Consider the following 27942-nt stretch of genomic DNA (forward strand, 5'->3'; position numbering starts at 1 on the left):
CCATGCAAAGCAGATGCTAAAAACTCAGCACAAAGAGTGGCCTTTAAAAGCAACAGCTGAAAACACACATGGAAGAGATTCATGAATTGCAGAAAAGGTTTCTATATTGATTTCTTTCACTGAGATTTCAGTATATGGCTCAGAGCTACCAGCACACAAAACCACCTAAAACAACAAAGCTGAACTGTCCTGTACGAGTGCAAACTAAGGGCTTCTATACTCTTCCACTTCCTTTTTAGCACTTTTCATGTTTCCTCTGGATGCAGGATTCCCAAAGCTTCCGTGCTCTCTCTGTTCACAAATGAGACACCATGCACCACCCTTCTCACTTGCAGATGTTTATTATGCACATCTAGGATGAAAGCGTCAGCAGCAGTATAATGTTGGACGACAACTTTTGTACACATTAGCTCATAAGCAGCGAGGCAGATCACCTGCACTCAGACAGGTTATTAAACACCAAGGGATCTTCCCAGCTACCCGGCTCCTCTGAGCCCACTTTGACTCCCAACCAGCAATTTTTGGCAAGCGACACCATCACCTCTGCCGCAGCCCAACGCGAGAAGAGTTACTGCACCACCAGATCACCCCGCTCCCTTGGGGACACAGGGCCAGTACCTTCCACAGAGGTATTCCTGACTTGACACACTACTAAAATAAGCCCAAAAGTAGTAATTCCATGTTTTATTATGCTTCCCCCCCACCCCCCCAGCTATTCCTCAGATTTGTTTCTTACACCCTCAGCAAAAATAGTATAAACCTTTCTAATAAAGTACATTGTGGTCTGTGTTTACGGACAGACACATCCCATGTCACTCAAGTGCCCAGCTGGTCTGGCACCTCGCCCGCTGGGATGCTGAGCATCTTCAAAAGAAGATTACAACTTTGGAAGGTACCACATTCCATACTCCTACTATAGCTCATGCTTTTAAACATGAAAGCTTTATGTTCTTGCCTCTTTTATTCTAACTCAGGCAACTAAAAATCACACATTTTTTAAATAACACTTAAAATTTAAAAAAATCTCTTAAAAATAGTGTAAACAATTTAAGATTTGGTTCTGAAGTAGAGTAGACTCGTAGTGCTGTAGCTCATGCTCCTTTTGAGAAAGCAAACTGAGCTGTCATACAAAGTCGCAGTCAACAAGGGAGACAGAGCTCCCAATTTGGTTTTATACATGAGAGCCTGCATTCCTTTGTTTTTAAAAGGGCTAAAAGCTTATTTCCATCTTTAGCATAAAATGTAAACAATATTTAGGACTATTTATTCAAGCAAGATCTACATCCAGCAAGTTGAAAATAGAAGAGAACCCAGTTCTTACTCCCTCGTGTGGGCAGAACGTTACTACCTTATTCTTACCAACAGGGTTTCTGGCAGAATATGACAGGCTAAAAGAGCACATTCCATGCAAGAGCCAAGTTTGGCAAATACAAAAAAGAAAAAAAATTTAAAAAGAGAAACTATGGCAGCATGTGAGGTTACAAACCTCGAGGTGTTCTGGTGTTTGGGTTTTTTGGGTTTTTTTTGTTGTGTTTTGTTTTTTAATTGAACTGTGATCTACGGAGGAAAATACCACAGGAACTCCAAACCCAAGAACAGTTTAACTAAACACTGATTAATCTCTGCAAAATACAAGACAGGCAGCAGCTGACAGAGTGCTTACTTCGGTGACTTGTCTCACCACACACAGAACTTCTGCCATGACATTCTAGGGGAGATTACGCTGTGCCCTATAGGTTTTGATTTGCTCTTGTCACCCTTGTTTCAAACAGAGCCAAAGTGCTTCACCTTCCTTTAAAGAGACAATCTCAAGAGACTCCAGCGGGGAGAGTCGTTACACCTTAAATCTTAACACCTATTTCAGTAACATGGTTTGCAAGAAGGGGAACCAAGACACCAATGACATCACTCTGCTCCTTCCACGGCTGTAGTAGAAACTGCCTTCACATAATAAGGCCCTTCACGCAAGTAAGCCCTAAGCCTCAAGTAATACTGGTTTCCAAAAATTTCCGCGATTGTTTTAGAGTTTACAAGGGCCTTAACCAGTTCGTATTTGGCATCCTTCGAAGCTTTGTCAGGCTCCACAGATCTGTCCACAACATACTCCACAAACCCCGGAGTGTTGAGCATCAACTTCTGGGCCCATGGTTGATTTGCAATAGCCTAAACATGAAGACAAAAGAGGAGAGAGAGGGAAACACTTCATTTTAAAAACAAAAAAAAAAACAGTTACAGAGTTTTGCAAACAGCCAAGGAATAGAAAAAATGAAACGGGATATTCGTTCTACTCAGTAGTTACACAACCCCCACTCAAATCAAGGGGTAGGGTTTAACACTGGAAAACAAGTGCAGTTCAGCGCTTATCTTTAAAGTTTAAGTGAATTATCACAGCAGTGCTTCTGATATCAAAATAGCACCCTAAGCAGAGCTGATGCTTTTTTTTTTTTCCTCTCCAATTTATAAGAAAACAAGGATTACAGACATGACGTGCCTGCTTTGTTATTTAAATAGTGAATGCGAGTGGGGCACAATGAAAAAGACCTTATTTCCGACCACTTCAGGGCTTCAACAAGAAATCTGTGGCATACACTTAAAAATCTGAGACTAAATGGCAATTCACTACCTGATCTTTCAAAACAAAAACACTTACAGTGAACACCCGCAGAGCCCCACAGTGGAGATCAGGGAACGGCTGGGTGCTGATGCTCCTGAAGAGCTCCAAAGGCTGGCTGGACAAGGATGTGAACCATGATTCAGTCATTCTTAAAAGGTCCTCTGTCTGCTGCTCTGGCTAGACATGTCAGAGAAATGCGCAGAAATAAAAGAGTTTGATTAGGATCATGAAAAGCTTTCAAGTTTTGAGTGTATGTCCAATAGCAAAGGAAGTTATTTAAAACAAACCACCAGGAGATTAAACTGAAATAGTTTAAATTTTCAACTTATGTTCGTGAATGAAGAAATGGCCGACTGTATTTCATTTAGCTTGGAGGACAGATTTAAATAAATTGATTTTGACACATGAGATAAATGCTGTGCTGGAGCGCAGTCTTGCAAGACAAATGGAAACGGCTCACTTGCTCATTTAGAGCTACACTATTAAAACCAGATCTAAAGAACACAGACAGGGACTACAGCAGTTTCCCACTAGCTCTTTAAAGCACAAGAATATCAAGCTGTTTCCTCTCATTCCCTTGTCAATGAGGTCTGGGTTTCATGGTTTATAAACAGATTTCAGAACACCTGGCTTCTTACAAACTCACTCAAACTTTAAACGAACACATAAACCAGGGAATTTCAAAACAGTAAAGTTAAGGACTCAGAATACTAGAAAGCTACCACTTCTACCTAAGCTAGATGCTGCAAGAGGTCTTCACACAGTAATTTAATTCTTGTAGGTTAAAAAAAAAGACAGACAACAAACCAAATCACAAAAACTTACAGGCAAGTAAAGAAGAGATGAAATTGCATCCAAGCATCGAAGTCGTAACTCCGTGGGGGCATTCTTGGCCTGGTGCCCTATTCTGTTTAACAGATTTTGAAATCTAGTTCCTTTGAAAATAAAAACAAATTGCTTTTAATTAATTCAGACAGACCTCTACAGGAGTACAGAGTTACCCACCACTCACATTATACTACATTAATGTACAACACTTTTGACCAGTTGAAGCCGAGAAAGGCAACTTCTTTATCTACTATAAGAAAATCAGTGTAAGATTCTCTTTGCTTCATATGGATCTAAAATAGACAAAACCAAAGCTTTTACATTAACTCTCCAGACTATCCAAACATTTCCAAAAAGGAAGTTATGTGTCACAGATAACTGAGTTATCTTGGGAAATGTGAACTCTCATACACTTGTGATTAGAAATCTTCAATCCCGTTCTACAACGCTCCACTAGTTATCTGCTAATACAGATTTTTCACTTAAAAACCCCAAAGTTCGGAGTAGCAGCAAGAAGCCTGGCACCTGCTTTGAATCCTCTGAACAGTTTTATATTACAAGAAACAATGCGATCGTTACAGAAAGCATCGTTACATGATAGTTCATGTTTTTCTAATGCTGGTAAGAAAGTCATAGTATCAGCAGAAACAGAGGAATCTACAGTAACACAACTACTGACGATTCACATGACGCAGCTCACTAGAAAAGAATAAACAGAATCACATTTGCAATACCAGAATTCTACCTGGCAGGCATTTCACACCACCACACCTAGCAAGACAGTTAAAAACCACCTTATCTGCTATAGAACAGCTATTCAGACATCCTTGATTAGTAGATAAATCAATATATTTCTCAATTCCTTTCTCTATTACACAAACCAATTTACTCCATAACGTATATTATGACATACTGAGAAAGTTTTATTAAAGGAAAGAAAAAAAGATACTAACTGGTTTTCTGTAAAACCTGCTTGCCTTCCACATTTGATCCCAGGATTCCCAGCGTGTCCACAGCCACCCCGATCATGGTTGGATCGTGACTTTCTGCCATTTCAAAGACTTTTTCCATAAAGACAGGGTATCGTTCACAGATCTGCTGTGGACTGTCTACAATAGCCAGATTTCCAAAAAATTTAACAAATCCTGAGAAAACAAGACAAAAAAAGCATTCAGAGTGGAGGAACAGTAACTTTAGCAATGTCAAAATTAAACATACATTAACATAAGATTGTTTCACTGCTAAACGAGTGCTTTTAAATCTGAATACTGTTTGTGAAAGGCATCAGAACTAAGGAACCAGTCAGTATTTTGGAATCACTTAATTGATGAAGTAACAGCTGTCTTCTTGAATTCATAAAAAAAACCGCCAGAAGACTACAATAACACAAACTTCAAACCTACAGTACAGTCTCTCCAGATTTTATCTGTACTACCACTGCTAATGAATAATATCATTCATGTATTAGACTGTCCTTCAGCATTTTTTGTGTACATCCATGATCTAATATTCAAAAATTCACATGATCTTTCAAAACAGAGGCTTTATAGTTCTCTCAATTTCACCCATTAATAGAAGCAAACACTAGAAACAAGAAATGCGTGATGTAACCTGGTAAATAGAAGCCTGAGAAAGGATCAGACTCTGCACCAACAATGATGTTCGAAATTTTATCGATAACTCCTTGTTGAGCAAGATACTGACGCCCATGTGGAGTATGGGCCAGGGACGTCACCATCTCTATGCACGTAGCTCTGTAACAGACAAGCAGCTATTTTAGGTTTTTTTGGTTTTGTTTTTTTTAGGTACTCAGCGATTAAGAAAAAACAGGTTTTTTACCCTTAGGACAAAAACTAATCAAACAAAAAAACAAACACCAAACTACCCCAACTGTCCAACACCCCTCCAAGCTCACACCGCTATCTTACTTTATGTGTAGATTTGGAAAGAATTCTAAAGCGTTTACATTTCAGCCCAGTGTTACAATTCTCACAGCATACTGGGGAAACTTCATCCTGGTTCTCACATTTCAGTATACAGTATTTTAAACCCCAGGCTGTTTAAGAAGAGGCAGATAAAGTGCTTTCCTGAAAAGGGTTTGATGCGAAACACACACAAATGTGTTTAAAGACTGTTATTTTAAGACCAAACATCAGAGTTTTAACAATGGGGGAAAAATCTCATTTGGCAAACTCACTACCAACATACCTGACCAGCACATCATCTCCAGTCAGCTCTCCAATTAGCTCTGATATTAACCCACTGTTTGCACAGTAATTTAGCGAATCTGCTGACACTGAAGAAATCTCAACAATTAACTAAATAAAAGCACAGAAAAGAAAAAAGGATGGTTTATAAAAACATAGTAATGTTAACAATTCACAGTCATGGCCAAATACATCTTCTAACGCTGACTAACCCTATGTAGATTAAATATAGAATTTCATGAAGTTTTCATAATTAACCTAAATGTTTGCTTGAAACAAGTTCATAAGGAGTTCCAAGTTCACAGCACGTGCATTTGATTTCTATTCACAGCCACCTTTTCTTCAGAGGATCATCACTGCTGTACTCTTCTCATTCCTTTCTTGTCTTGGCAAAACACAGACAGGAAGGAAAGTTTGCAAACTAGTGATGAATACTACTAATAGTATAAAAACAAGCCATAAAATCCAGATTTTAATTCAGAACTCCAGTCCAAGAGAAATGGCAGTACCATGTCATTCAAACGCTCACACAGATCGCATTCCTACCTCATATACTCTGTATCGAACAATATCATTTGTTGCCATGACATTTTTCAAATCGCTCAACAAATTGCTCACAAATAAAGCCTCTAAGCCATCTTGCGTCTGTGCTATTCTTGAGAGAGATTTGATGGCCTGGAAACAAAAACAGCAATGTATTATAAGAAAAACACAAAGAAGAAAATCCAAGATAATCTGACTTAGTTTCACTGTTCTTTACTAACATATGAAATCATGTTACACATCTAAAATTGTAATTGCAAGTCACTTTTCAATGAGAATTAGCATATCATTGACAAGAGCTAGTTATGGTTACTGTGATCCAAGTCTCTAGCATTAAATTCAAATCTATGAGTTCACTTTGGCATCAACAGCTTCTGGAAGAGAACAGTTCTAAGTACATTTTTTATCACATCTAACTAACTTTGGGCTTAGAGTGCTTATAACAGCTTTCAAGCAACAGAAGCTCTCTTTTCGAGGAAAAAAGAAGACCAAAGAACAGCAGAGGCTGTCATCGCAGACACAGAAGAAAAGGTGTTTTGTGCAGTGTCTACATCACCTTGTAGAAGAAGAAAAAAAGAAAGCAATGCTTACCTCTTTAGCCACTGCTATCTTCTCTCCACCAATGCAATTTATTATCTGCCGTAATAGTTCAGGACTGTTGAGAATTTCTGTAACAGCCTCTGAATTTTCAACAATCCTCCCAACCTAAAGATATGATTAAATAATTATAGAAAATAACATTAAAACAAACTTTTTCTACTGTAAGAAAATTCAGGTACTGGAAGAGCTACCCAGACAGAATCACCATTTTTGCAGATACTCAAAATTCAAGGGGACAATATCCTGAGCAGCCTGCCACAAGACAGCCCTGCTTTTAGCTGGGGGCTGGACCTGATGTCTCTAGAAGTCCATTCAAAACTACAGTGTTTGACAAGTCTATACTTTTAAATTAATGCAACAAGTGTCAAGTTACTACATCCTATTCCTCTTCAGTGTTTCCATAATATTGTTCAAAGTATCCTGAATATCAAAATATTGCTGCACTTGATCCTTATGGCACCTGCTGTCAGTGCTGGCTTAGAAAGCTTTATCCAGAACACGTGACAGAAGATTAATTTACAAGTTACTTCTGTCAAGACATAGTTTTATACATTAACAGACACATCATAAAGCATTACATACCAACACACTACACGGTATTTATCCAAAATTGCACGACCACGTAAGAGCACAATTCCTGAAGATAGCACTCGATGTAGTGCTTTTGGCACAAATTAGGGCATGAAACTAACCCAGCCTGGCTCAAAACAGAGCTCTGTTCCCTTCTCCTGGAGCAAAACCTTGTACCTGAGATATGGTGAGGATTTTCACTGAGTCATCTGGGTGGAAAAGCCCTTTCTGAAGCTCTTCTCTGAGGTTCTGGATCACATAGACCGGGTCCAGGGCCTGCAGGAGCCTCTCCAGGATGGAAACACAGGCAGACACCTGCTCCCTGGGCGGGACAGAGACAAAGCCAAGCCCTTCAGGAGGGAGACACCATCGGGTGCTCCCAGATCCTCAGCTCCGCCAGCCCCCGCCCTGAAGGAGGGCAGGGAAGGAGACGGGATAGCAGCAGAAGCCACTATGCTCCGGGGGAAAGGGAGAGGGGAGGCGGCCGGGCCGCCGCTCACCGGTCATTGACGCTGAGGAGGGCGAAGAGCGCTCCCAGGTGGTCGTCGCTGAGGTGGGCACGGAGGGCTGCGGGCGGTACGGCCTGCACGGCGACCCGCAAGGCCCGTAGCTCCTCCAGCGGCGCCTCCCGCCTGGCCGCCCGCTCCAGCAACTCCACCACCGCCTCCGCCATCTTGGCGCCGCCGGAAAGTATCGCGAGAGCGCACAGCCCCTAGCAACCACCGCGCCGTCGCCAAGGGCCCCTTTCGCGTCCGGCATGCCGTAAACAAAATGGCGGTGGCGCCCCTCCCTAGCAACGCCCCTCGCCCCGTCTGCCCAATCAGAGCTCCAGGAGGGCGGCCTGAGGGCTCCCTCCTGGAGCTCTGATTGGACAGACGGGGCGAGGGGCGGTGCTAGGGCGGAGCGAGGGGCGGGGAGGGCCCGGCTGAGGGGAGGTCGGAGGGACAGAGGGGGGAGGTTGAGGGGTGTGAGGGGCGCAAGGCATTTGGGGGTAAATGGGGGGAAAATTGGGTTCGTGTGGAGGTGGGAATGGAAACCGCCTTAGCCGGGAGAGCCGGCTGCCCTCCTGATGTGCGCCCTGAGGGAGCCTGGGAAGCGGCGCTCTGCAGGGTCTGGAGAACAGACCCCATCAGGGCCAAATGTGCTTGGGGACGTGGTTCAGTGGTGGAGGTGGCAGTGCTAGGTTAATGGGTGGACTTAATAGCTTCAAAGGTCTTTTTTAACCTTAACAATTCCATGATTCTATATTTTCCTAATAGCCTATGAGAACTAACAGTAATGTAAGAAACAGTGTGGGACAGAATGGAGCTGTGTGCCTTTGCAGTGGATTCCTTACAGGAGCATTTTTAGGCCCAAACACCACAACAGGACTTACCAGCTTTATGAGAGTTTCGATCCAGAGCGTACAGAGCCCCAACAATATTAAGTCTGAGAAAAGAACTTTTTTTATGGATGGGTAAATGAAAGCAAAAGTGCCATATGGCATGAGCAGGTGTCCCGGAGCGCTTGTCCTCCGAGTTCATAAGCTGGAGGGAGAGATTTCTCCAGCAGCCGGTGATGCAGGGGGTGTTGGTCAGCACACAGACGCTACTGGGAGAATTTGTCCTTGCTCATGACCGTGTCCCGGCATCTGCCATGTCCCGGCATCTGCCCACCCCTGGGGGCGGTGGGGAAGGGCCTGGGGGGAGGCAATGATGTCCCTAAATCAGGGTTCTTCACCTGCTGTGCAAGGGCCAACCAACACACTGAGTCGAGGTATTTGTTTTTATTTCAATTCTGCAGAATCAGGTGCCGGGCATCTAACAACAGGCAGCACACCACATGTTTCCAGCTGTCCGATATTTGTAACAAGAAAATACAGCTGATTGGTTAACAGTGATTCGTTCACTGCTCCTAACTATACATATGCATCTAAGCTCCCAATATTTATAATGAGAAAATACAGAATATTGGTTAATAATGATTCATTCACTGCTCCTAACTATACATATGCATGTAGACTCATGTTTAAAACACGTCAGGAGGTTACCTGATTAGCATGCTCATTAGTCACAAAGGGGTGTGTGTTTTAGCACACACAATAGATCGATTTATAATTACCCCAGGTTAGTTTGGGATATATTTTTGGCTTGGCTTTGGTCCAGAAGTTGTGTATTTTGTTATTGTGTGTCTAAGTCGGCAACAGCAAAAGAACATTGTTTTGTTCCCGTCCTATTCAAGGTCAGGCATTTTCCTGTGATGTCCCGACCAAAACTTCTTGATAAAATTTTCACTTTTCTTTTGCCAGCAGCAGGAGTGCTGTGGGGATGCCGTGGTGGCCCACGGGCTAGTGCTCAGCCCCAGGCTGGGGCAGGCAGCCGGACACCAGCCCACAGGCAGCCGGGGAGGAAGAGGAGGAGGAGTTAGAGCTCATTGCGGGCAGCCTTCCCCGGCAGCCTTCCCAGCTTGGGCAGAGCAGGTGGAGGGACGGAGGGGATGAGGAGATGGAGTGGCTGAGCCAGCGTTGCCCGCTGCTCCCCGCTGGCCAGGGCTGCCCCCGGCCCAGCCGGGGCACCTTGCTGCTGGTAAGTGGGAGCCCGCCGTCGCGACCAGGGCTGGTGGGACAGGGGGACGCAGGTGACCCGCTGGGGAGGGCGATGGATGCCAACCCAGGCAACATCTGTCTATACCTTCATAAGGGAATCTCTGCAAAATAAAAAAAAAAAGGAAGAAAAAGATCGTGCAGGAGGAATGTATTCTTTGCCTCTGCAGAGCAAAGCAAATTTCTTAGGAGTTTTTTTTCCACTTGTGCTGAGGAAACTCAAGCCGACTCAAAATTGCCATGAGTTGTGTTCGGGGTGGTTGTTTTGATTTTTTTTTTTTTTTTTTTTTTTTTTTTAGAATTTCATCAAAACTAGGCAAAAAGTCCTAACGTGGTAATTTTAAACCCTAAAGCTGTTTTTAGTTCACCAAAGACAAAACAAGTGTTGCAAAAATCTTAGTCTCTCTCTAAACTCAGCTAGCATTTTGCTGATCAGTGCTTTTCAGTGAAATACTTAAAATCTCACAGCAAATTTTTAAATTTTGTTCACTTTAACATTTTGGCAGTCATGAGTTTATTCTGTTTATTGGGTAGGAATCCTGCGGTTTCAGTCCTTATTATTCTGTCCAATTATTCTGAAAAAAAAAGGGGGGGGGGCTTTTATCTTTCTTTTTAAAAAAAAAAAGGGGGGGGGGGAGAACTCAAAAAAAAAAAGGGAGTGGTCATTCTTGTACTAATATTCAATCACAAATGTTCATGGGGATTTCCTCATCACATGCGCATACATCTTCAAAGAAGATTAATGATTGCTGTGCTGAACAGGTTGGATTTTTTTTTTCCTGAGCAGGGAGCATGATTACATTCTAATCTGGAAAAATAGATACACCAGCATATCTCTGTTTGGCTTGTAACTATCTGAGTAGCTTCTGGGATTTGTTGCGTAATATTTGTTAAATGGCTTATTGGAAGAAAGAGCACAAAAGAAGCTCTAAAAATTATTTTGAGAAACCTTGTGATAACAAAGAATATTTCCTCAAATGGATTGGAAAAGAGGAGACAACCAATATAGCACAGCAGTCGTTTTCCAAACAGAAAGGAGCTGCTGTCTTTGTGGTGACAAGAATTTTTAATTCAATCTTTTTTAAAAAAAAAAAGCAACTCTGACATTGGTCTTGTAATGGGAGGTTTTCAGAACATAAAGGATGATGGAAATAAGGAAGAAAAGGAATATATTCTTAGTCTTATAAGCATTTTTTTTATCACTGTAGTTGAATAAGGGCCAGATGCTGTTTATTTTTAAAAGAAGACAAAAGACAAAGGGACGAGCAGCTGTGCAGAGAGAGCGAGCGCTGCGGCCCTGGGTACGGGCACCAGCCCTGTTACTCAGCACGCCAAATTAACCTCGCTATTCCAGCAGTGTCCCCACTGCGATAATTATGTATTTTTATATGGCTGTGTTTGTGGCACATGAGTACAAAGAGCAGCTAAGGGTCTTGCCAGGAATAGCATCAAATGTACAGCAAAACCAACTTGTTGCCGCTGCTTTGCCAGTCCACGCAGAGACCGTTAGTGTTTTCTGCAGCCCGGCAGGACAGACAGCCCTGCAGACCTAGGCTGTGCCTGTTAGGATTTCTGTGCCCAAAAGGATCCAGCTTCACTGGCCTATTAGTATCAGATAATTAAGATGAAGTGAACTTCAACCGTTCACTTGAGTCTTATCCCCCCTTGCCTGCTGTGCGAGTCTGTATCGTAGCCGGGGGGGGGGCTGCAAAACATCTGTCAGCAGAAGAGAAGAATTGCCCCGGGGCTGGCAGGGCAGGACGAAAGCTCTCCAGGTCCCGGCACAGACTGTATTAGCCCAGGCTTCCTGGGGCTCCGCTCCTGCATCAGGCTCCTGCCCAAATCTGTTTCCCACAGCCAGATCCCTTCCCCTACCCAACCTACTGCTCTCCTGCTTCCCACATCCCGGGGAGGCGGAGGGTCCTTCCCCGTCATTTCCCAGAGGGGTGGACATGCCTTGCCCTGGCCACACGAGAGGATGGCAGCAGGATGTGTCCTCAGCAGGAAAGAAGATGTGCTTGGTGTAGGAGCCATGCCTGGCAGTTCCCTTCTCGCCCCTTTTTACAGCAGAAATGTATTTTAACAGAGGCAGCCAGTGACTTACCTCCTTGTTCTTCTTTGGAAAACCAGCCCTGGCTGCTGAGGCTGTGTGGTGGGGTCTGTAACCCCCATCATTCCGGGCTGTGACCTCCCGCAGCAGAGGTCAGGGCACCTCTGAGCCGATACAGCCTCTAAAGCTGATCCTTTCCTGCCCCGAGCACTTGGCGCAGCACTAGATCGGCCACACTGGAGGGGACTCGATCTCCCTACGAGCTTGTTTTCACCAAAATTACAACTAGAGTTACTGTAATGTTGAAAGAAAGAAAGAAGGCTGGAGACTTCCCTTGAGCCGCAGGTAGTGTAAATGCTTAGTTTTACAAAATGCAGTGTTTCACCTAACATCATCACTTCTCCATTTCACATTTTAGGTGGTGACTCTGTCTTTGCTGATGTATCCGGTGCTGAGGAGTCTCGCTCTTCAGCTGCACTCTGCCGTCACTGGCAGCTACATCTCCGGGACCCACTCCATTGCCTTTATCAACTGTCTCAACGAGCAGATTGCCAAGGATATTGCAAGGTACAGAGACGCCTCCCCTGCTTGTCTGCTTGAATTGCTCAAAAGCAGCTTCTTGTGGAAGAAAGCCTTTCCTTATCCCTCGAGAGGAGCTGTACTTCTCTGTACTCTGCGCTTCTGCCCCAACGGTGCTCCTTTTCTCTCACTCTCTCTGTACCACATATCCACTTACCAAGAGCTGTGCTTTCTAAAAGGCTGGCAATTGCCTCTGAAGTAAATGACACAGTAACATCAAGCTAATTCTCAATTTATTCCCCTGCCTTTCATTTTCAAGCCATGGCCCTAAATGTCTGAGTCCTCAGATGGATTAAACCCCAGCTCCATGTTCTCTGATCTGCCACAGTCTTTCTTCTTCTCTAGAACAGCACAGATAAATTCCAGGAGAGGTGTTTATGGAGAGGGACAAAGCATAGTACGCTGCCATGAAAATAAATGAGACAAAAGTGTCCATGGCAAACCCAGAACAGGCGCTTGTGAGGTACCACCCGGGAGCCTGCACTCTGCTCACCAGACAAACTTCAGGGAATGAGGGCTTTACCTTGTATTTTTTTCTCTCTTTTAATGTATGACATACTTTGTGTGATATTTTGCATGCAGAGGTTTTTTTACATATCCGTCAGCCCCTGACTCAATAGATGGTTTGTTCAAAGTACTGAAACTGTGCTGACTGGGGAAATGTTTATGATGGACCATTAAGTTTCCTGCAACACCTTTCGCACTCTTTTCCCTGCTGCTTGCCAAAACCCCTCCGTCTTCTGTTAAGTGTTCCCCAACAGTCATTCAGGAACTGACAGGCTACTGAAAGGGATTTTGTGTCACCTTAAATGCTGCAATTGTATTAAGAAATTCAAATAGAATAATATCTGTACCACTTGACGTCTCCTGAAAAAAGGAGTAACTGTACATGGCTGGTCAAAAGAGCCTCAGTTCCTGAAAATGCTTCATCATAACAGCTTTAAGAAAGTTTTCTTTCTTCCTTATCTTGCAGAGAAGGGCGAGGAAATTAATCACTCCCCATTGCTGAGATATACGTACTTTGATTGCGTTTTTACTGGTGGAGTAATTATTCCTTTGTTTCCAAATTTGGATGAATAAGCCATGGTTGTAGAGGATGACACAGGGCCTCTACACTTATTTTCCCACCCACCGTTTTCCTGGTGCTCTCATGTTTATTCTTCCTTTACGTTGCTCAGTGGAGCACTTGCTTCGATGGATCAGACTGCAATGAAATTTTCTGCTGGTTTTAAGGGAGTTCAGGGTTTGTGAAAGCAGATTAGCTGCATGTAGAATTCAGCATCTGGCTTGTTCATTGCATTAGTTCTAACCCAGTTGATCTGGATTACTATTAACTTAAAATCCTCAGAAGAAACCCTGAGTCCGTACAAGAGATCTAGTCTCTCTCCTGTGCCTGCTGTGAGAAGTTTACCCCTTTGGGCTGGACAGCGTGGCCATTGCACCTCACATAACTCACCTAACACCCGAGCAGCTTGTCAGCCTCCAGCTCTGCCTTGGATTTGTGCACATCATTTTCTTCGCTTTTCTGCTTATTAATATTTCATCAGTTTCAATTCAGATCCTATTGTGAGGCAAGGACAAAGAAACACACATTAAGTACCCAACCCAAAGATATCATGTATTATGCAGACGTTTTTCCATAGATCACATTCAGCTTCTTATAATGTTTCCCATTCCCATGGTGGCCGCTTCTTTCCGCTCAGCTTGCTAGAACAAAGTTCAGGATCTCAGTTAGGATCGCGGTTTAACAGGACAGAGCAGAAGCAATTAGAAGGTACTCACCCAAATCAAAAGGTTCCTGCACTAAAGTGACTTGGAAGTTGCAGGCAGCAAAAAACAAAATGATTTGTACCATGTGTTTGACATGACAAACACAGCAGGGATATCTCCGCTCACGCTGCTGCACTTTGTGGGTCTACAGATTAACTCAAGATGCTCTATGAGCATTAAATGCCTAAAACTGGCTACACATGGTGAGAGCAAACAACCCAGAGCCTCCTCGGGTGGCTGTCCCCTCAGGCCACGCTCCCTCCAAGTCATGGGCAGAGAGAAGTCCATCTCCACCACCTTGATGTGCTTAAATATTAAATCCCATCCCAGGAGTTAGCTGGGTCCATGTGCTGGTTCTCCAGTGCTCTGCTGGAGTGGTGAGATGTCATAGGATCATCAGGAAACGCTGCTTTCCTCCGAGCGCCCGGGCTGCTCCCGATTCCTCCCTGCCCTGCACGAGGACACCTTTGCCTTGTGCTTATAGCTGCAAGGTATAAACCTCCGCAAGTGGACAGAGAAAGCAAGACTGATAATGAAGATGTGCAAAGGACCTTATGCACATTCAGACAAGAGCCCAGCTTTCCTTACAGGTCAGAGGCCAGATCGCAAGGCACGATGCAGCTGCATATTTGCACCTTGGCTGAGGTGTCTTCAGGTCGCTGCTGTGGGGGAGGCACCTCCTGTGCTCCTTCTGCTCATCTTCAGGGACACGCTGGCCAATTTGTTTTGTAATCGCCTCCCGTCTGTACCGTACCCTGGATGCAAGGACAATAAATTTTTAACTTGCTCTGAGCCAAAAGTGTCCTGGAGAGCATTTCAGAGTGGAGTGGTAGTTAATCAGAACGGTTTTAATTCTGTAGCTCACTAAGGTTTAAGTTTGTGAGTTGCTGAATCACCCTTTCCAGCTTCTAATAACTCTTGCCTTCTCTGCAATTCAAGGTCAGCGAGAAGTTAAATGTTTGCATTGTCAAAGCACTCGGTACAAAATAGTGCCCGGTGATGCCAGTGTTAAAGAAAACCAAAGGTAAAAATCACCAGTGCAGCTGCCTGCAAGAGGGACGGGGCTGCCATCTCCATGAGAAGGGCCCAGACATTGCTGTGGTCAGAAAACACAACATTTGACCTAGTTCTTCTAAAAATCCACCCTGAGATTGTTTCAATACTCTTTAATCACTTAAATATCACTTCTGCTGGCAGACCCAAGCCGCTCTGCAATAACAAATCAGCCCACAACTAAAGGAGGCAGCCAGAGGGAAGGAATTTATTTGGGCTTCAGATTTCTAGGACGTTTTGGGTAGAAAAACCTTGATGTTGTTAATTTAACAAGATCCACATTTAGTCTGCTGTGTGAGGAAGGGGCACATTTTTTGACAGCATAAATACATAAATACTGGACTGGGAGACAAATCCCTTGGTGTCCGTCCCAGCCCTGCTTCTCATGGCCTCGTGGCTCAGATCCTGCCCTGGTGTCCCCTCGGCAAGATGAGCAACAGGGCTGATACTGGGCAGAGTCCTTGCGCTGCGTGAGGCACAGGTCCCATGTGCTGCTCCAGAACAGGAGCAACACCAAACCTTCCTCCTTGTTGGTGGGGACAGTGAGGACAGTCCTAGAGCTGTCCCAGGAGGACCAGAGCTGAAGCAGCTCTAGCTGGAGGTCACCTTTGCCTCTCCTTTCCCAGGATAATAATTAACTCCAACTCCTCCATCTCCAATGTCAAAGCTGGTGCTGGCGGTCAGGGGCAGCACCAGGGAATGTCCCCATGGTCAGGGTCAAGTGCTGAGCCACAGTGAGCTGGGGACAGGCACTAACTCCCCCTCCTGTCTCCTGTCTCACCCAGGGCCATCATGGACAAGAAGCTGGCTGCCTACGTGAACATCCTGCCGAAGAGCTCGGCCTTGTAAGTTGGGCTGAATATTCCCCAACAGAGGAGGCAAACCCGGACTTCCAGAGGGGGGGAGGAGGAGACGGACACCCCACAGCCCCATGGAGAGGAGGCAGTTTCCAGAAGGCTGCTGGGGCTGTTTGTTGTTGCAGATGATAGAGATGATCCTCACCAGTGCAAAGTGCGTTAAGCTCATTAAGGAGTGCAGATGCTCCGACTGCCGGTGGGGACCATTTATTTATTGGTTACTTAGCTACAGGGAGATGGAGCAAAGAGCAAGGTGATTTATGGGCCTGAGGGCATGATGCCTGTTATTAGAGAATCTAAAAAGAAGCTAAGATAGGGACCAGAAAAGGCCTTTACAATATTAAGCAGCATCTTTGACCTTGAAATACGACCAGCCACGATCTGCAGGTATCCTCAGCCATCCATGCAAAGGTTTTGCACTTTTTAGAGAGGTTAAAAAATAAAACCCCAAACCAGCCATTTGCTCGCAAGAGCACCCTGGCCTGGCCCCACATCTCAGCCTCCCCATAGGAGGGGCTCCTCCCAGTGCACTCCCCAAGGCTCTCCCATAGCCCAGCTGAGGCTGCTGAGAGAGATCAGACCCAGTGATACCTGTCTTCCCATTACGCTTGGTCCCCTGTGAGCCACGACGGCTGGAGCAGAGTTGCTCGTGCACAGCCCTGCCTGCTCCAGCTGGTTTCCCCTCCATGCCCCTCTCAGGAGACATGGCGCTGCTCCCAAATGCCTCCTGGCGCAGGAACCCAGCACGCAGATGAAATCACGATGGCCGTCTGTCAACATAAATGTTTTGAAAGGTCATATCTGACTCATGAGAAGTACATCTCCTCTCCTGCAGGGAAAAAGAGGAGGAGAAAATCATGATGCTGCTGCGCTCAGCCTCCCAGCTGCAGCCATGCTGTGGTTCCCTGCAGACACTGTCCCCTGGCCACTGCTTGGAGCAGGGCCACCACCACACAGCCCCCCAGAGCCACCCCATTCCCAGCTCCTTTACCCTGCCGTTCCCCCCTGGGCAACTTCTCGAGGCTGGCACAGCCAGGGGGACTCTGGGCTGTAAATCCAGGGTGCTCAATTACGTCCACAGCAGACTTTTGGGGACGGTGATGCTTCTTGAGCACCACTTTGTAAAGAAACAGCCGTGTGAAGAAAGCACCAAGCAGGGGGAACGTCAGGGCTGCACCCAGAGCTGTATTTGCTGATGCTTCTTTTCTTTTTAAATCTAGGTATTTCTGGAAAGGGGAACTGGAAGAATCCACTGAAATACTGCTGGTAAGTGACAATTCCCCATGTCTCGAAAATCCCCATCCCAAGGTGGTTTGGGGAGGGTGGCACCAACCTGCCTGAGATTGGGACAGTACCCAGGGACCCCGAGCACCCACCTGCAGGCATGGCAGTGGCAGCCTGGCTCAGCGCCTCATCCTGCCACCACAGGGGACATCTCCTGATCCCCTGGGGAAGATCCCAGGAAGGGCTCCTATTGCACCACTGGGTGCTGGCCATGCTTCATGGGAGCAGGGGAACTGTGCATGCAGGATTGCTCCATCCCGTTTACTTCTCCATTGGGTTTTGGTTTGTTTTTTTTTTGTACTCTCCACAGATAGTGAAAACAAGAACATCCAAAATAGGCGAATTGTCCAACTATGTCAGGTGAGGCTCTGGCTCTGCAGGAGCTCTGGGTTTCCTATCCAGGGTACACTGCCATCTCCTGCTCAGGCTTTGGGAGTCCTTGATCCACTTCCCATCCAGGGAGGGTTTAAGTGCTCCTGATGTACCTTGTGAGCCACAAAAAACAGAGATGGCATCAGGGAAAAAAAAAAAAAAGGTTGGTGGGAATATCAACAGTTTGGCTTCAACCAGCCCCTCCATACTGGGTACAAAGAGGGTTTCTCCTTCTCCTAACACAGGTCATTCCCTGGCTGCCTCCCAGCAGGATTTCCTGCATTTGGGGCAGGGCCCCTGGCCGTCAGCTGCTGGCTGCGGTAAACCCCAAACTCAAAGCAAAATTCTCACATGGCAAAAAGAAGATGCGGGTGCTTTGAAGTGAGAGGAGAGCGTGGGGCAGGGCTGGGACGCGCGGCTGGGAGCGGAGACCTCTGCTTCCCGCGCCTCCCAGCAGGCGTGGGGCTGTTCTGCCGCAGGGCTGTTGGTGACACTGTTCCTCTGCATCTGTTTCCACTTTAGATCCATCCATCCCTTTGAAATCCCTGAAATCATCAGCCTGCGTATTGACCAAGGAAACCCGCTCTACCTCAAATGGATAGAGGAAAGCGTCCCACGGGACTGAGAAGTGCAGAGAGCACCTTGCTTTCGGGGAGAGTTACGCACATGCACGGAGGCAACTTATGTCTTCACAGGTTTGCTGTAACACAAAAGCCTGGGATTGGGAATTCCATTTGCACCCAAAGCACCCCCTCCTCGGCCTGACCCTGTGCTCCAGGGAGCACCGAGCAGCCCAGAGGTGGTGGAGGCTGAAGTGGGAAAGGGCTACGTGCATCAAGGGCTGTTGCAGATGAGGATACACAGAGATGCTCATGTCAGGACACCGCAGCATTTGAGGGCTGTCTCAGGCCCCCAGCAGCAAGTGCCAGCTGGTAGCCATGGCCTGACAGCCCCCGGCAACCCCTCCAGTGCCATCTGTCCCCACAGCCAGCACCTGAAACCCTGTCTGGCCCCGCTGCTCGCCCGCAGTGACTGTTGTAGCATCCTGGCCCACTCTGCTCCCGCCTCCCCAGCCCGGAGGCAGCAGGATGTGGCCGGGCACCCCACGATGTGTCAGCTCACGCCCTCTCCTGCTGTCATGCTGCTGATTCGAGTCTTACAAAATCCAAGGAAATGGCAAACTCGAACAGGCACTACAAGCGTTGATCAGGAGCCATAAGCAGCGCATGCACTGACCATGACCGGTCTGCAGAGCTGGGAAGAGCTGGGCTGAGCTGGGCAACATCTACTGCCAATTGAGGGAAACAAGTGCCGGCAGGACCAGGGCATCGCCCCGGCCCTGCACCCCCTGCCCATGCCTGAACAGTGGCTTTCTACCTGGACCAAGTTTAACCTTGTAAAAAGATGCTCACGTTAATAGTTTAATGGGATATAGCTTATGGAACAATATTGACTTATTTATGTGACTGGGAAGGGAATAAAGAGGAGAATTTCTTACCTGGGCCGGCTTACGTGTTGTCAGTTTGCAGGCGCAGCATCCGCAGTGAGCTGGGCAGGAGGAAGGGCCCATCATGGCCCTTTCGAGCTCTGAGAGCAGAAAAGAGGCACCCCCTCTCTACAAAAGCCATCACTGCAAGGGGTGTCCCTGTCCCCGGGGCTGTGCCCACACTGGCCCCTTCCCATCCTTCTGCTCTTCTTGTGTTTGGGGGCAGCATCTCTCCGGCCGAGGGCACACACCCCCTGCCGTGGAGTGTGACCCAACACCTGCACCGGAGCACACGCTGACCCCCAGCGCCCAAACTCAATAATCCTGACACTGCAAAGAACCAGTGATGGTAAAAAAAAAAAAAAAAAAAACAAACCCAACCAAAAAAAGACCTTTTAATTGTACATCAGACATATTAATTACAACTCAGGTATAACAAGAGTTGGTTATTACAAGCAGCAACCTGAACTCACAAGTCTTTAGAAGGTGCACAGAGTCATTATAACATCTATTACAACTAATGCAAAATATACTCTGCAACAAAAATATTTTTAAAGGCTCCACATTTCAGTTGTCTGCAAGAGGCCAGGAGGAGAGGGAGAGGAGGGGAACCGGGGCCACGCAGTGCGGGTGCTCCCACGAGTGCAGTGTCCATTGGCATATCCCATGGGAATAACCCTGCTCAGCCCTGGCACGGCTCTTGGCAGCCCCCCCCCCCCTCCACCCCCAGGCAGCAACTGGGACAGTAACACGGACTTCACAGGCACTGGTGAAAGGGAAATACTTTAAGCGAGCCTTTGGTGACAAGCCAAGGCAGGACAGGGAGTGACCCCACTGGCTGCAGGATGGGGGGTCCTGACAGCACACCTCCCACCAGGACGGCCCCCCCCCCCCCCAGAGACACTTCCCTGGGGATGAGCCGAGACGCAGCCCCCGAGGGTGCCAAGTACCTCTCCCCAAGGCACATCTGACCCTGCTCAGCTCAAACCATCTCATGGTTGGAGTTGGACAGAGGGTCCCCTCCCAGAGCTCATGCCAGCGGCTTCTCCACCGCACACACCACCAGCTGCACGACACCGGGCAACTCCTCAGAACGGAGTTAAAACGCTTTTACCTGCCGAGACCAATATTCGCACTCCTCATGCGGGCACCGAAGCAGCTCTCGGTTGGCCCAAACCACACGGGCACATCTCAGGGCTGCAGAGGAGCTGCTTCTCTGAACCACGGCCCCGTGTGAAGCATTCATCACTGGCACTGTCACCTCACAGCCACGCAAGGGCCTGGTGCCTGCTAGATGAATTAAAACAACAGATAAATAGCCCCTTCCTGGGTGTCTCACGACATTATTTCAGCAGTGGCTGAGGCAGGAATTTGGTTTGAAGGACCACGCTTTGGCTTCTGGTTTGCAAACATCACCTGCTCCCTCGTGCCGATCACACCAGTGAATTTTCTTAAGTACTTTTTCAATAAAACAACCTTTTCAATTCACCCTCCGGTCGGCAGATCCCACAACCGCACGTACGAACAACGACGGGGCTGTAGGGAGGGGGTGTGCGGATAGAGCAGGACCACGCAGCCCCACAGCATCGCCCACCCTCCGTGCCCATGGGACAGCCACGGTGGCAATGGGGGAGAGACGAGAAGGACAACACTAAAAATATATATATATATAGATCTCTCTTAGAAAAAAGACTAACAAATATGTCTGATGATATTAGATTATTTTTTTTTTAAAAAAAGACAGCTGCTTTGCTCCTGAACAACCTGGCAGTATTGCTTTAGTTAAAGAAAGGGGCTGCTCCTCCTCTTCTGCAGACAAACCCACCCCACACGCTCACAGACATCAACATCACCCCACTACCAGAAAGCGCGGCTGCCTGCCCTCCAGCGAGGCCCAGCCACGACACCACGGGGATGGCCCCAGGGACCCCGGTACAACCCCCTCCCCACGCCCCCGCTGTCCTCTTCAGCCTTTTTGGTTTGTCTGCTTGTTTGGCACATTCAGGACGAGGATTCTTGCAGGAATAAAGGCCTCGGGCTCCAGTCTGTGAAATGCCCGTGGTGGTTTTAAGGCAAAGGCGTATCTTTTGGCTGATCTCTTCCAAGACCATGATTGTCAGAAGAACAGGGAAACGAAGCTGGTGCATCATCACACACCATCCAGGTCGTGGGACAAGAGGAACCACATACGTCTGCCCCACGGCCGCAAAAGCCGGCCACACGTGGGCTGCTTAGGGGGCATTTTCCCCTCATTTAAAACAAACCACATTCCTTTAATGAATGGATTTAGGAGAAGGAGAACCCCGTATCCCAGCTCTGCCGAGAGTTGCCCGCGGTTCCCCGTGGGCAGAGGGACGGGCTGGGAGAGCTCGGGCGAGGGAGCTGCCCTTTGCTTTATCAGCAGGACCCCCTCGAGTCGGCTCCGCAGGGCTTGGCCATGGGGATGAGTCAGGGTGCACCAGGCACCGGCACGACGTCCGTCTGTGCCAGCAGGTCACGGGCTGCCCCGAAGGGACCTCCCCAGGGGGGGCCCAGCCACGTCGGGGGGACCCTGGTGGAAAGGCCAGACTCGGTCTCTGCTCTTTCCACCACCGTGATGGTGCCTCGGGCTCGGCCAAAGGCTCCATCAGGAAAGCGCGGCTGGGCCACGCTCTGAATATACACGGCCAATAAAATAACAATTGTTAAATTAAAAAGAATACAGCAGCAAGGCTGCGGGTTCCACCCCTGGGCAGCACCACTGATGGTGCTGGTGACACTGCCTCCACCCACGGCAGTTCCTGGGGAGCTGGTCCCAGCCGGGACCCCTGAGCATGGAGGAGTCCCAGCCCTCCCCACCGGCCAGCGTCCCTCCTCTGCTTCGTGGCAAGGGTTTCCCCATCATCCCCATCTCCTCTGGTTTGGCTCCGGAAGAGGTTTGGGGGCTGGCGGGGCTCAGTAGGGGGTCGTGCCTTCCCACTCCACCAGGTACTGCACCTTCCCCTCCAGCGTCACCCGCCGCGCCAGCACCTGGTACTTCTCTCCGCAGACCAGCCTGCCCGCCGCCCCGAAGTAGCTGCTGATGGAGGACTTGAGGTGGGAGAGCGAGGAGTCGTCCTCGCTGATGCTCTCGAAGGTATGGCTGTCGATGCCGTCGTCGGGGCGGTCGGGGCCGCAGGCTGCCTCGCTGCCCTCGGGGGTGCCCCCGGCCGGGCGCCCGCCCGCCTCCCCACCTCTCCTCTTCGCCCCCGTCGCCGAGGCGTAGGCTGGTGCTGCCAACTTGCGCTTGCGGCTGCCCACGGTCCTCCGGCTGCCAGGGAGGGGGACAGAGGTGGGGTGAGGGCAGCACCCAGGAGGTGCCCCCCCACCGTGCTGTCCCCATCACCCTGCAAGCTGGGAGGGAGCTCACCAGGAATTTGGGTGAGCCCAGCAAGGACCGATGGCTCCAACCCTGCGTGCCCCGTGAGGCAGCACCGCTTTGGGACCATCAGCTCATTTTAGGTAGCAGGGAGGAAAGGGTCCCCAGTGTGGGACATCCCTGTGCCAGGACACAAGGGTGCTGCAGGGGGAGAGGGGCAGCCCCTGGCTGTCCCGCCAGGACCCCTCTGGAAGGAGTTGAGGGGGGCACAGCCCTCACCTGGACTCGTAAGAGAGGCTCGTGGTGGCTGAGCCTGAGGTGCTGGCAGCATCCGTGGAGTCCACATCCGATAGGAAAGTCTGTCCCGAGCTGGCACTGGGGACAGGAGACAGTGTTGGCCCCAGCCTGGCACAAGGGGCACAGTGGCTGGTCCCCTGTGCCCCCAGCCCTGCCTTCACATTTCGGTGTTTAAACTGCCCCCCCAACTTGCTGCCCACACCCCCGGGCCCGGCCACACGGACCTTTTCAGGCTCTGAATTTCATCCAGTGTGAAGTCAAAGATGCTGGCCAGGTGGTGGTTGGTGCTCCAGGCGGAGGTGAAGTCACTCTGCCCCAGGAAAACAAGGGCACTTGTCACTGCCAGCGGTGCCACCCACAGCCCTGGCATCGGCACCCTCCACCCCGGCACCACCGCGCTCCCTCCCATGGCCCCCCAGCCCCCAGGAAGCAGCCTCGGCACAGAACATTTGGGAACCCCAGAGAGAGGAAGAGAGGGAGGGAGGGAGGGACGGGGGGCTCTCCCTGCCCGCAGAAGCCAGGGAACCTCGCAGGGAGCCCCAGGGATGGGGGCTGTGGGGTCCCACCCGGTTCCCAAAGCCCAGGGCAGTCACGCAGAGGAGGGGGCGAAGGACTCACGCTGGGAATGGCGTCCTCCAGCAGGAACTTGGCCCTCTTGCGCCGCGCCGCTCGCCGCTTCTGCTGCTGGAGCTGCCGCGGCAGGAGGCTGCGGAGCAAAAGAGGGGGGTGAGGCTGCCGGACACCCCAGGGGAGTGTGGCAGTCGGGGGGTGCCTGGGTGAGTTCGGCCACTCGCCTGTCTTTATGGATGTATTTGCTTTTTCCTCTCTTCTTCAGCTCGCAGGAGCCGCTCTCGCCCACGCCGGGGGCTTTCTCTGGCAGCACCTTGCTGGGGGGGTTTGGGGGGACACGGATCCGCAGGCGAAAGATGCATTTCTTCTTTTTGATTTCCTTCCCACACAGAAACCTGGGCGGCAGAGGGGAGGAATCAACCCTCAGCCGGGGCTGGGGCAGGGAGGGGGGCACAGGAGCATCCCGCATCCCATCCCTCGCCCCGGGGGCTCACCTGCTTTTATAGCTGTTGAGTGCATTGAGGAGGTGGGGGCCCCGCTCGGCGATGGGGGTGCCCGTCAGCTGTGGAGAGAGAGCGGAGGTCAGGCAGGGCTCGGCGCCCGCTGCCATTATACAAAAACTAAACAGACGGGGGAACCCGAACTCCGGGTTTCGGCTCCCGCCCAAGGTCAGGGAGCGAGGGACGCTGACGCCCGGAGCCACCCGGGTTTGGCACCGGCCGCTCTCGGTGCGGGGGACAGAGGTGGCTGCGGGGAACGGAGCCGTCCCGACAGGGTGACAGGTTTCCAACACACCTTGGTTTTAGCACTATTCCCGGCTCTAGTTCCAGCTGGGAAATTTGTCGGGTACAACATCCGAACAAAGGGAAATCCCAGCCCAGAGGAAGGTGATTACGCTAATTTTGAGGAGGAGCCACCTGCGCTGAGCGCAGCACCAACCGGGGTTTTGCTGAGACGCTCATCGGAGCAGGGCTGCCGGCACGGTGACACTGCCAACCCACGGGCACAGTCCCTTGTCCCTTTCCACCATCCACCCTCCACCTGCCCCAGCCCCAGGAGAGGTCCCTTGGCTCTGCCCGAGGCCAACACCATTCCCGGCTCCAGGAGCAGCATCCTCCACGCTGCCCACTGGGGATGCCCCACTCCGATGCCATCTCGGGGGTGGATGAACCGCAGACGGGAGCTGCCACATGTCCCCAGTGGGTGCAAACACCCCAAGCCAGGTGCTCCTGCCCACCCAGGGAAACCGGGGAGGTGTTTTAAAGCTCCGTCCCCGCAGGGGACTGGCCAAGGAGCAGCCAGCTCGGGCCATGGCAAGTGGGCACTCCCCAAAGCTCCGACGCTTTGCAAACAAGCGACACAAACACACGGTGGGGTTGGTGGCCACCAAGAGGGAAATTCAGCCCAGCCAAGGGGCAGAGCTCCCCGCCCCACCGCTTCACCCCAGCATCAGCCTTCACCGACCAACCTGCCCCAGCCCCGGGGGCTCGGCTGCCGCGGGGATCCATCCGGTCCCTCCCAGCCAAGGCTTTGGGAACAAGCCCATGGGGTTGGACATGACTTACAACCCTGGCAGCACCTCTCCCTCCCCACAGCTGCTCTCCAGCCCAAGCCCAGGCTGCGTTTTTACCTTCCCGAGCTGCAGCGGATCCCAGTGGTGGTTCACAAAGGCCAAGATCTCCTCGAAATCGAAGTATTTCTTCTTGCTCTGTACGCCCAGGTTGTAGAGGGCAAGATGGACGACATCCACCCTGCGGGAACAAAGGGGTGAGCGGGTCGGCAGCCCACCCTCTCCTCGGCAGGACGGCACCCACCACGATGTTCTGCTCTGCCAGCACCGCTGGAGCGCAGCCCCCAGCACAACCCTCCCTAAACCTTCTCTCTGGAAGCTGGGACCATTCCCACACCCCGCAGGCGAAGCAACCCTGACCCAGACACACATCCCAAGGGATGTCACCACAGCCAGGATGGTCCCCCCCGAGGCCTGGGGAGGTGTGGGACCCTGCCTGCAGCCGGGGGGAACCCCAAACACTGAGACCCCCGAGCCCAGGAGCTGGAAGACATGCTGCTCCCAGGAAAAACGCCCAGTTTTCCACCTTTTTAATAAGCCCCGGCCGTGTGCTCTTGCTGCAGTTACGTACAGGAGCGGGACGGCTCTTATTCACATGAAAATACACTGACTATTTTAACAACCCAATCTATCCTGTGGGATTTTACACTTGTGTGTCTGAAAATGAAAGCCAAGCAATATATATCCTGCAGGATTTCCCTTCTTCCTCTTCCAGCCCGCGGCGCTGCTCGGTGCGATGTCCCCGAGGCAGCCGCAGCCCAGCATCAGTAGCACGTCTGACACGGCCGAGCACAGGGGGAACAGCAGGGAAAAGCTGAGCTGCTGGCACTGTCAGTACACTTTATAAAGTGCTTTCAGACCATCAGGGTACGCTAGAAGGTACCACTTGCAAACCTGTATTTTTTGATTAATTGGATGACTTCGTCACCCGACTGCTTTTTGCAGTTACCTTCTGGCAAACGTGTGCCTTGGCTCCGGGACAAACAGCAGGTTTGGGGCTTATCGACCAGCTTCCCCGGGAACAGCCCCGCGGGAGATGCTCCGTGAACTCCCACCGCTGAACCCAGCTCCGGGGCTGGCCCCAAGGCAAGGGCTTGCAGCACCGGGCAGCAAGCAGCCCGGCGCCCCACAGCCACCCCGCTGCCCCACGGCACGTCCCAAAGGAGCCAGGGATGTTTTTTACCATCTCAAGGGCAGGCGCTTGATGTATTCAGGTCCCTGGTTGCACACGGAGCAGAAAAACACATAGAACCTGGAAAACAGCAGGAAGGGAGATTGCTGGGGGTGATCCCTGCAGGGCCTGGGGACAGGCTGGGGTGAGGACAGTGCTCCGGGTGCCAATGGTGACAGCACAGCCAGGAGGAGCAGGGCTTTGCAGGACCCCCAGAGTGGCTGATCTGCATCGGTGCCACAGTCGGATCAGGGAGACACAGACTGGGGACGCGTCCATGCATGAACCCCCCCGGGAAGCCATCTCTGATGTCCAGCACCAGCCCAGCAAAGTCCAGCAGGGACGTACCGGTCTCCGAACATCATGGGGTCGCTGAGGCACTGGGTGCAGGCTTCGTGGAACCACTGCCGGCAGCGGTAACACTGCAGCATCTTCAGGTACCACCTGGGGAGGGACAGGAGGCAGGTGACAGCGAGAGCAGCGTGCACCAGCCACCACCCTGGCCCCCTCCCAGGCACGGACCCCCTCCAGCCAGGGAAAGAAAGTCTGGCCCTAACTTTATTTTCCACAGCCACAGAGGTGGGTACAAAAGGTGCCTCCAAGAGCAAACAGAGACCTGGATGGCAAAGCTAGCGCGGGCAGAAAGCCACCAGCCTCAGGGCAATGCCCTGCAAGCTGGGGACTTCTCTCCTGGGAGGGGGAAAATGTCCACCCTGATCCCATCTCCCTTTAGCAAATGGTTTTCCCCCCAAAACCAGACGCGACAACCCTCCCAGCAGGCAGGGGCTTACTCTCCAGGGCCCCCGCAGTAGCAGTAGCACTGCTGCTGGTTGGTGCGGTGCGGGGAGTCCCACTCCAGCAGGTCGGGGTTGTAGGACAGCACCATCTTGACGGCTTGCAGCGTCTTGGCGATGGCTCCCTTCTTCAGGGCACCCCCCTTCTGCGGGACCGAGCGGGATGGGGGTCAGCACAGCCACTCGGGGGGCCACATCCAGCACTGCCGTGCCAAGGGGGGGTGGCACACGGAGCTGGTGACCCCGGGCAGCCCTACTCACCCGCACAGCCAGGGCAAATATGCAGCGGCGGCAGAACCACGGCGTCCCCAGCGGGCCCTCGCTGCCACTCGCCACTGGGATGTGGCACTGCTGGTGATAACCTGTGGGAGGGCTCGGTGTCAGCGCTGCTGGGCTGGCCGGACCCTCATCCCCGCGGTGGGATGCGGCAGATCCCACGGCAACACGCCCACACTCACCCAGCCCGCACTTCCCACAGATGAGGATTTCGTTCATGGGGCCCGATGTCTTTCCCAGGCAGACGTTGCACTTGGGCTCCTCCCCGGGAACGCCAGCTGCGGGACGGGGATGGCAGAGTTGGAGATGCACAAGCCACAGCCACATCTCTGTGGCACCAGGAAGGCCTCCCAGCACGGCAGTGGGAAGGGAGGACGGGGCAGCAACTCACCATGCTGGATGTCCTTCCAGAGGACCCAGTACTTGGAGTTGTCCTCAAACGTGACGAGGCAGCTCTGCTTGGAGCCGCTCACCTGCAGGGAGAGAGCGGGAAGAACGGCCGAGCATCAGCTCCCATTCCCAGCGCTTCCCTG

General features: G+C 50.5%; 3 protein-coding genes across 3 annotated transcripts; 1 reads left to right on the forward strand and 2 right to left on the reverse strand.

Annotated features, from left to right (window-relative positions):
- Positions 1-324: 324 nt before the first annotated feature.
- On the reverse strand, positions 325-8050 carry PSMD5 (proteasome 26S subunit, non-ATPase 5). The gene is made up of 10 exons (XM_074161240.1): positions 7863-8050; positions 7540-7684; positions 6784-6897; positions 6196-6324; positions 5651-5760; positions 5054-5196; positions 4396-4587; positions 3440-3549; positions 2651-2791; positions 325-2163 (listed from the first exon to the last, which is right to left on the reverse strand). The coding sequence occupies exons 1-10, from the start codon at positions 8033-8035 to the stop codon at positions 1906-1908; spliced, it is 1515 nt and encodes a 504-aa protein (XP_074017341.1). The 5' UTR covers positions 8036-8050; the 3' UTR covers positions 325-1905.
- Positions 8051-9845: 1795 nt separating this feature from the next.
- CUTA (cutA divalent cation tolerance homolog) lies at positions 9846-18533 on the forward strand. Its single transcript, XM_074161323.1, has 6 exons — positions 9846-9926; positions 12412-12560; positions 16181-16240; positions 17473-17518; positions 17847-17896; positions 18431-18533. The coding sequence occupies exons 1-6, from the start codon at positions 9846-9848 to the stop codon at positions 18531-18533; spliced, it is 489 nt and encodes a 162-aa protein (XP_074017424.1).
- Positions 18534-22328: 3795 nt separating this feature from the next.
- Positions 22329-26770, reverse strand: PHF19 (PHD finger protein 19). The gene is made up of 9 exons (XM_074161072.1): positions 26688-26770; positions 26352-26420; positions 25229-25349; positions 24093-24160; positions 23823-23993; positions 23647-23734; positions 23253-23338; positions 23009-23106; positions 22329-22678 (listed from the first exon to the last, which is right to left on the reverse strand). Exons 1-9 carry the CDS (start codon positions 26768-26770, stop codon positions 22329-22331), a joined length of 1134 nt encoding a protein of 377 aa, XP_074017173.1.
- Between the last annotated feature and the right edge of the window lie 1172 nt (positions 26771-27942).

The sequence above is a fragment of the Numenius arquata genome, chromosome 19 (genome assembly GCF_964106895.1).
Source record: "Numenius arquata chromosome 19, bNumArq3.hap1.1, whole genome shotgun sequence".
Lineage (NCBI taxonomy): Eukaryota > Metazoa > Chordata > Aves > Charadriiformes > Scolopacidae > Numenius > Numenius arquata.

What these genes read in the sequence shown, in the direction of transcription:
- PSMD5 (XM_074161240.1), bottom strand. Translation starts at nt 8,035, where the DNA reads ATGGCGGAGGCGGTGGTGGAGTTGCTGGAGCGGGCGGCCAGGCGGGAG. An exon ending in CTCCTCAGCGTCAATGACCG is followed by an intron (nt 7,685 to 7,862) that starts GTGAGCGGCGGC and finishes TGTCCCGCCCAG; the next exon opens with GGAGCAGGTGTCTGCCTGTG. An exon ending in GGAGATGATGTGCTGGTCAG is followed by an intron (nt 5,197 to 5,650) that starts GTATGTTGGTAG and finishes TGTCTGTTACAG; the next exon opens with AGCTACGTGCATAGAGATGG.
- CUTA (XM_074161323.1), top strand. Translation starts at nt 9,846, where the DNA reads ATGGAGTGGCTGAGCCAGCGTTGCCCGCTGCTCCCCGCTGGCCAGGGC. An exon ending in GCCGGGGCACCTTGCTGCTG is followed by an intron (nt 9,927 to 12,411) that starts GTAAGTGGGAGC and finishes TTCACATTTTAG; the next exon opens with GTGGTGACTCTGTCTTTGCT. An exon ending in CTGCCGAAGAGCTCGGCCTT is followed by an intron (nt 16,241 to 17,472) that starts GTAAGTTGGGCT and finishes TTTTAAATCTAG; the next exon opens with GTATTTCTGGAAAGGGGAAC.
- PHF19 (XM_074161072.1), bottom strand. Translation starts at nt 26,770, where the DNA reads ATGCTGCAGTGTTACCGCTGCCGGCAGTGGTTCCACGAAGCCTGCACC. An exon ending in TGGAGGACGCCATTCCCAGC is followed by an intron (nt 23,339 to 23,646) that starts GTGAGTCCTTCG and finishes TTCCTGGGGCAG; the next exon opens with AGTGACTTCACCTCCGCCTG. An exon ending in GAAATTCAGAGCCTGAAAAG is followed by an intron (nt 23,107 to 23,252) that starts GTCCGTGTGGCC and finishes TCCTGTCCCCAG; the next exon opens with TGCCAGCTCGGGACAGACTT.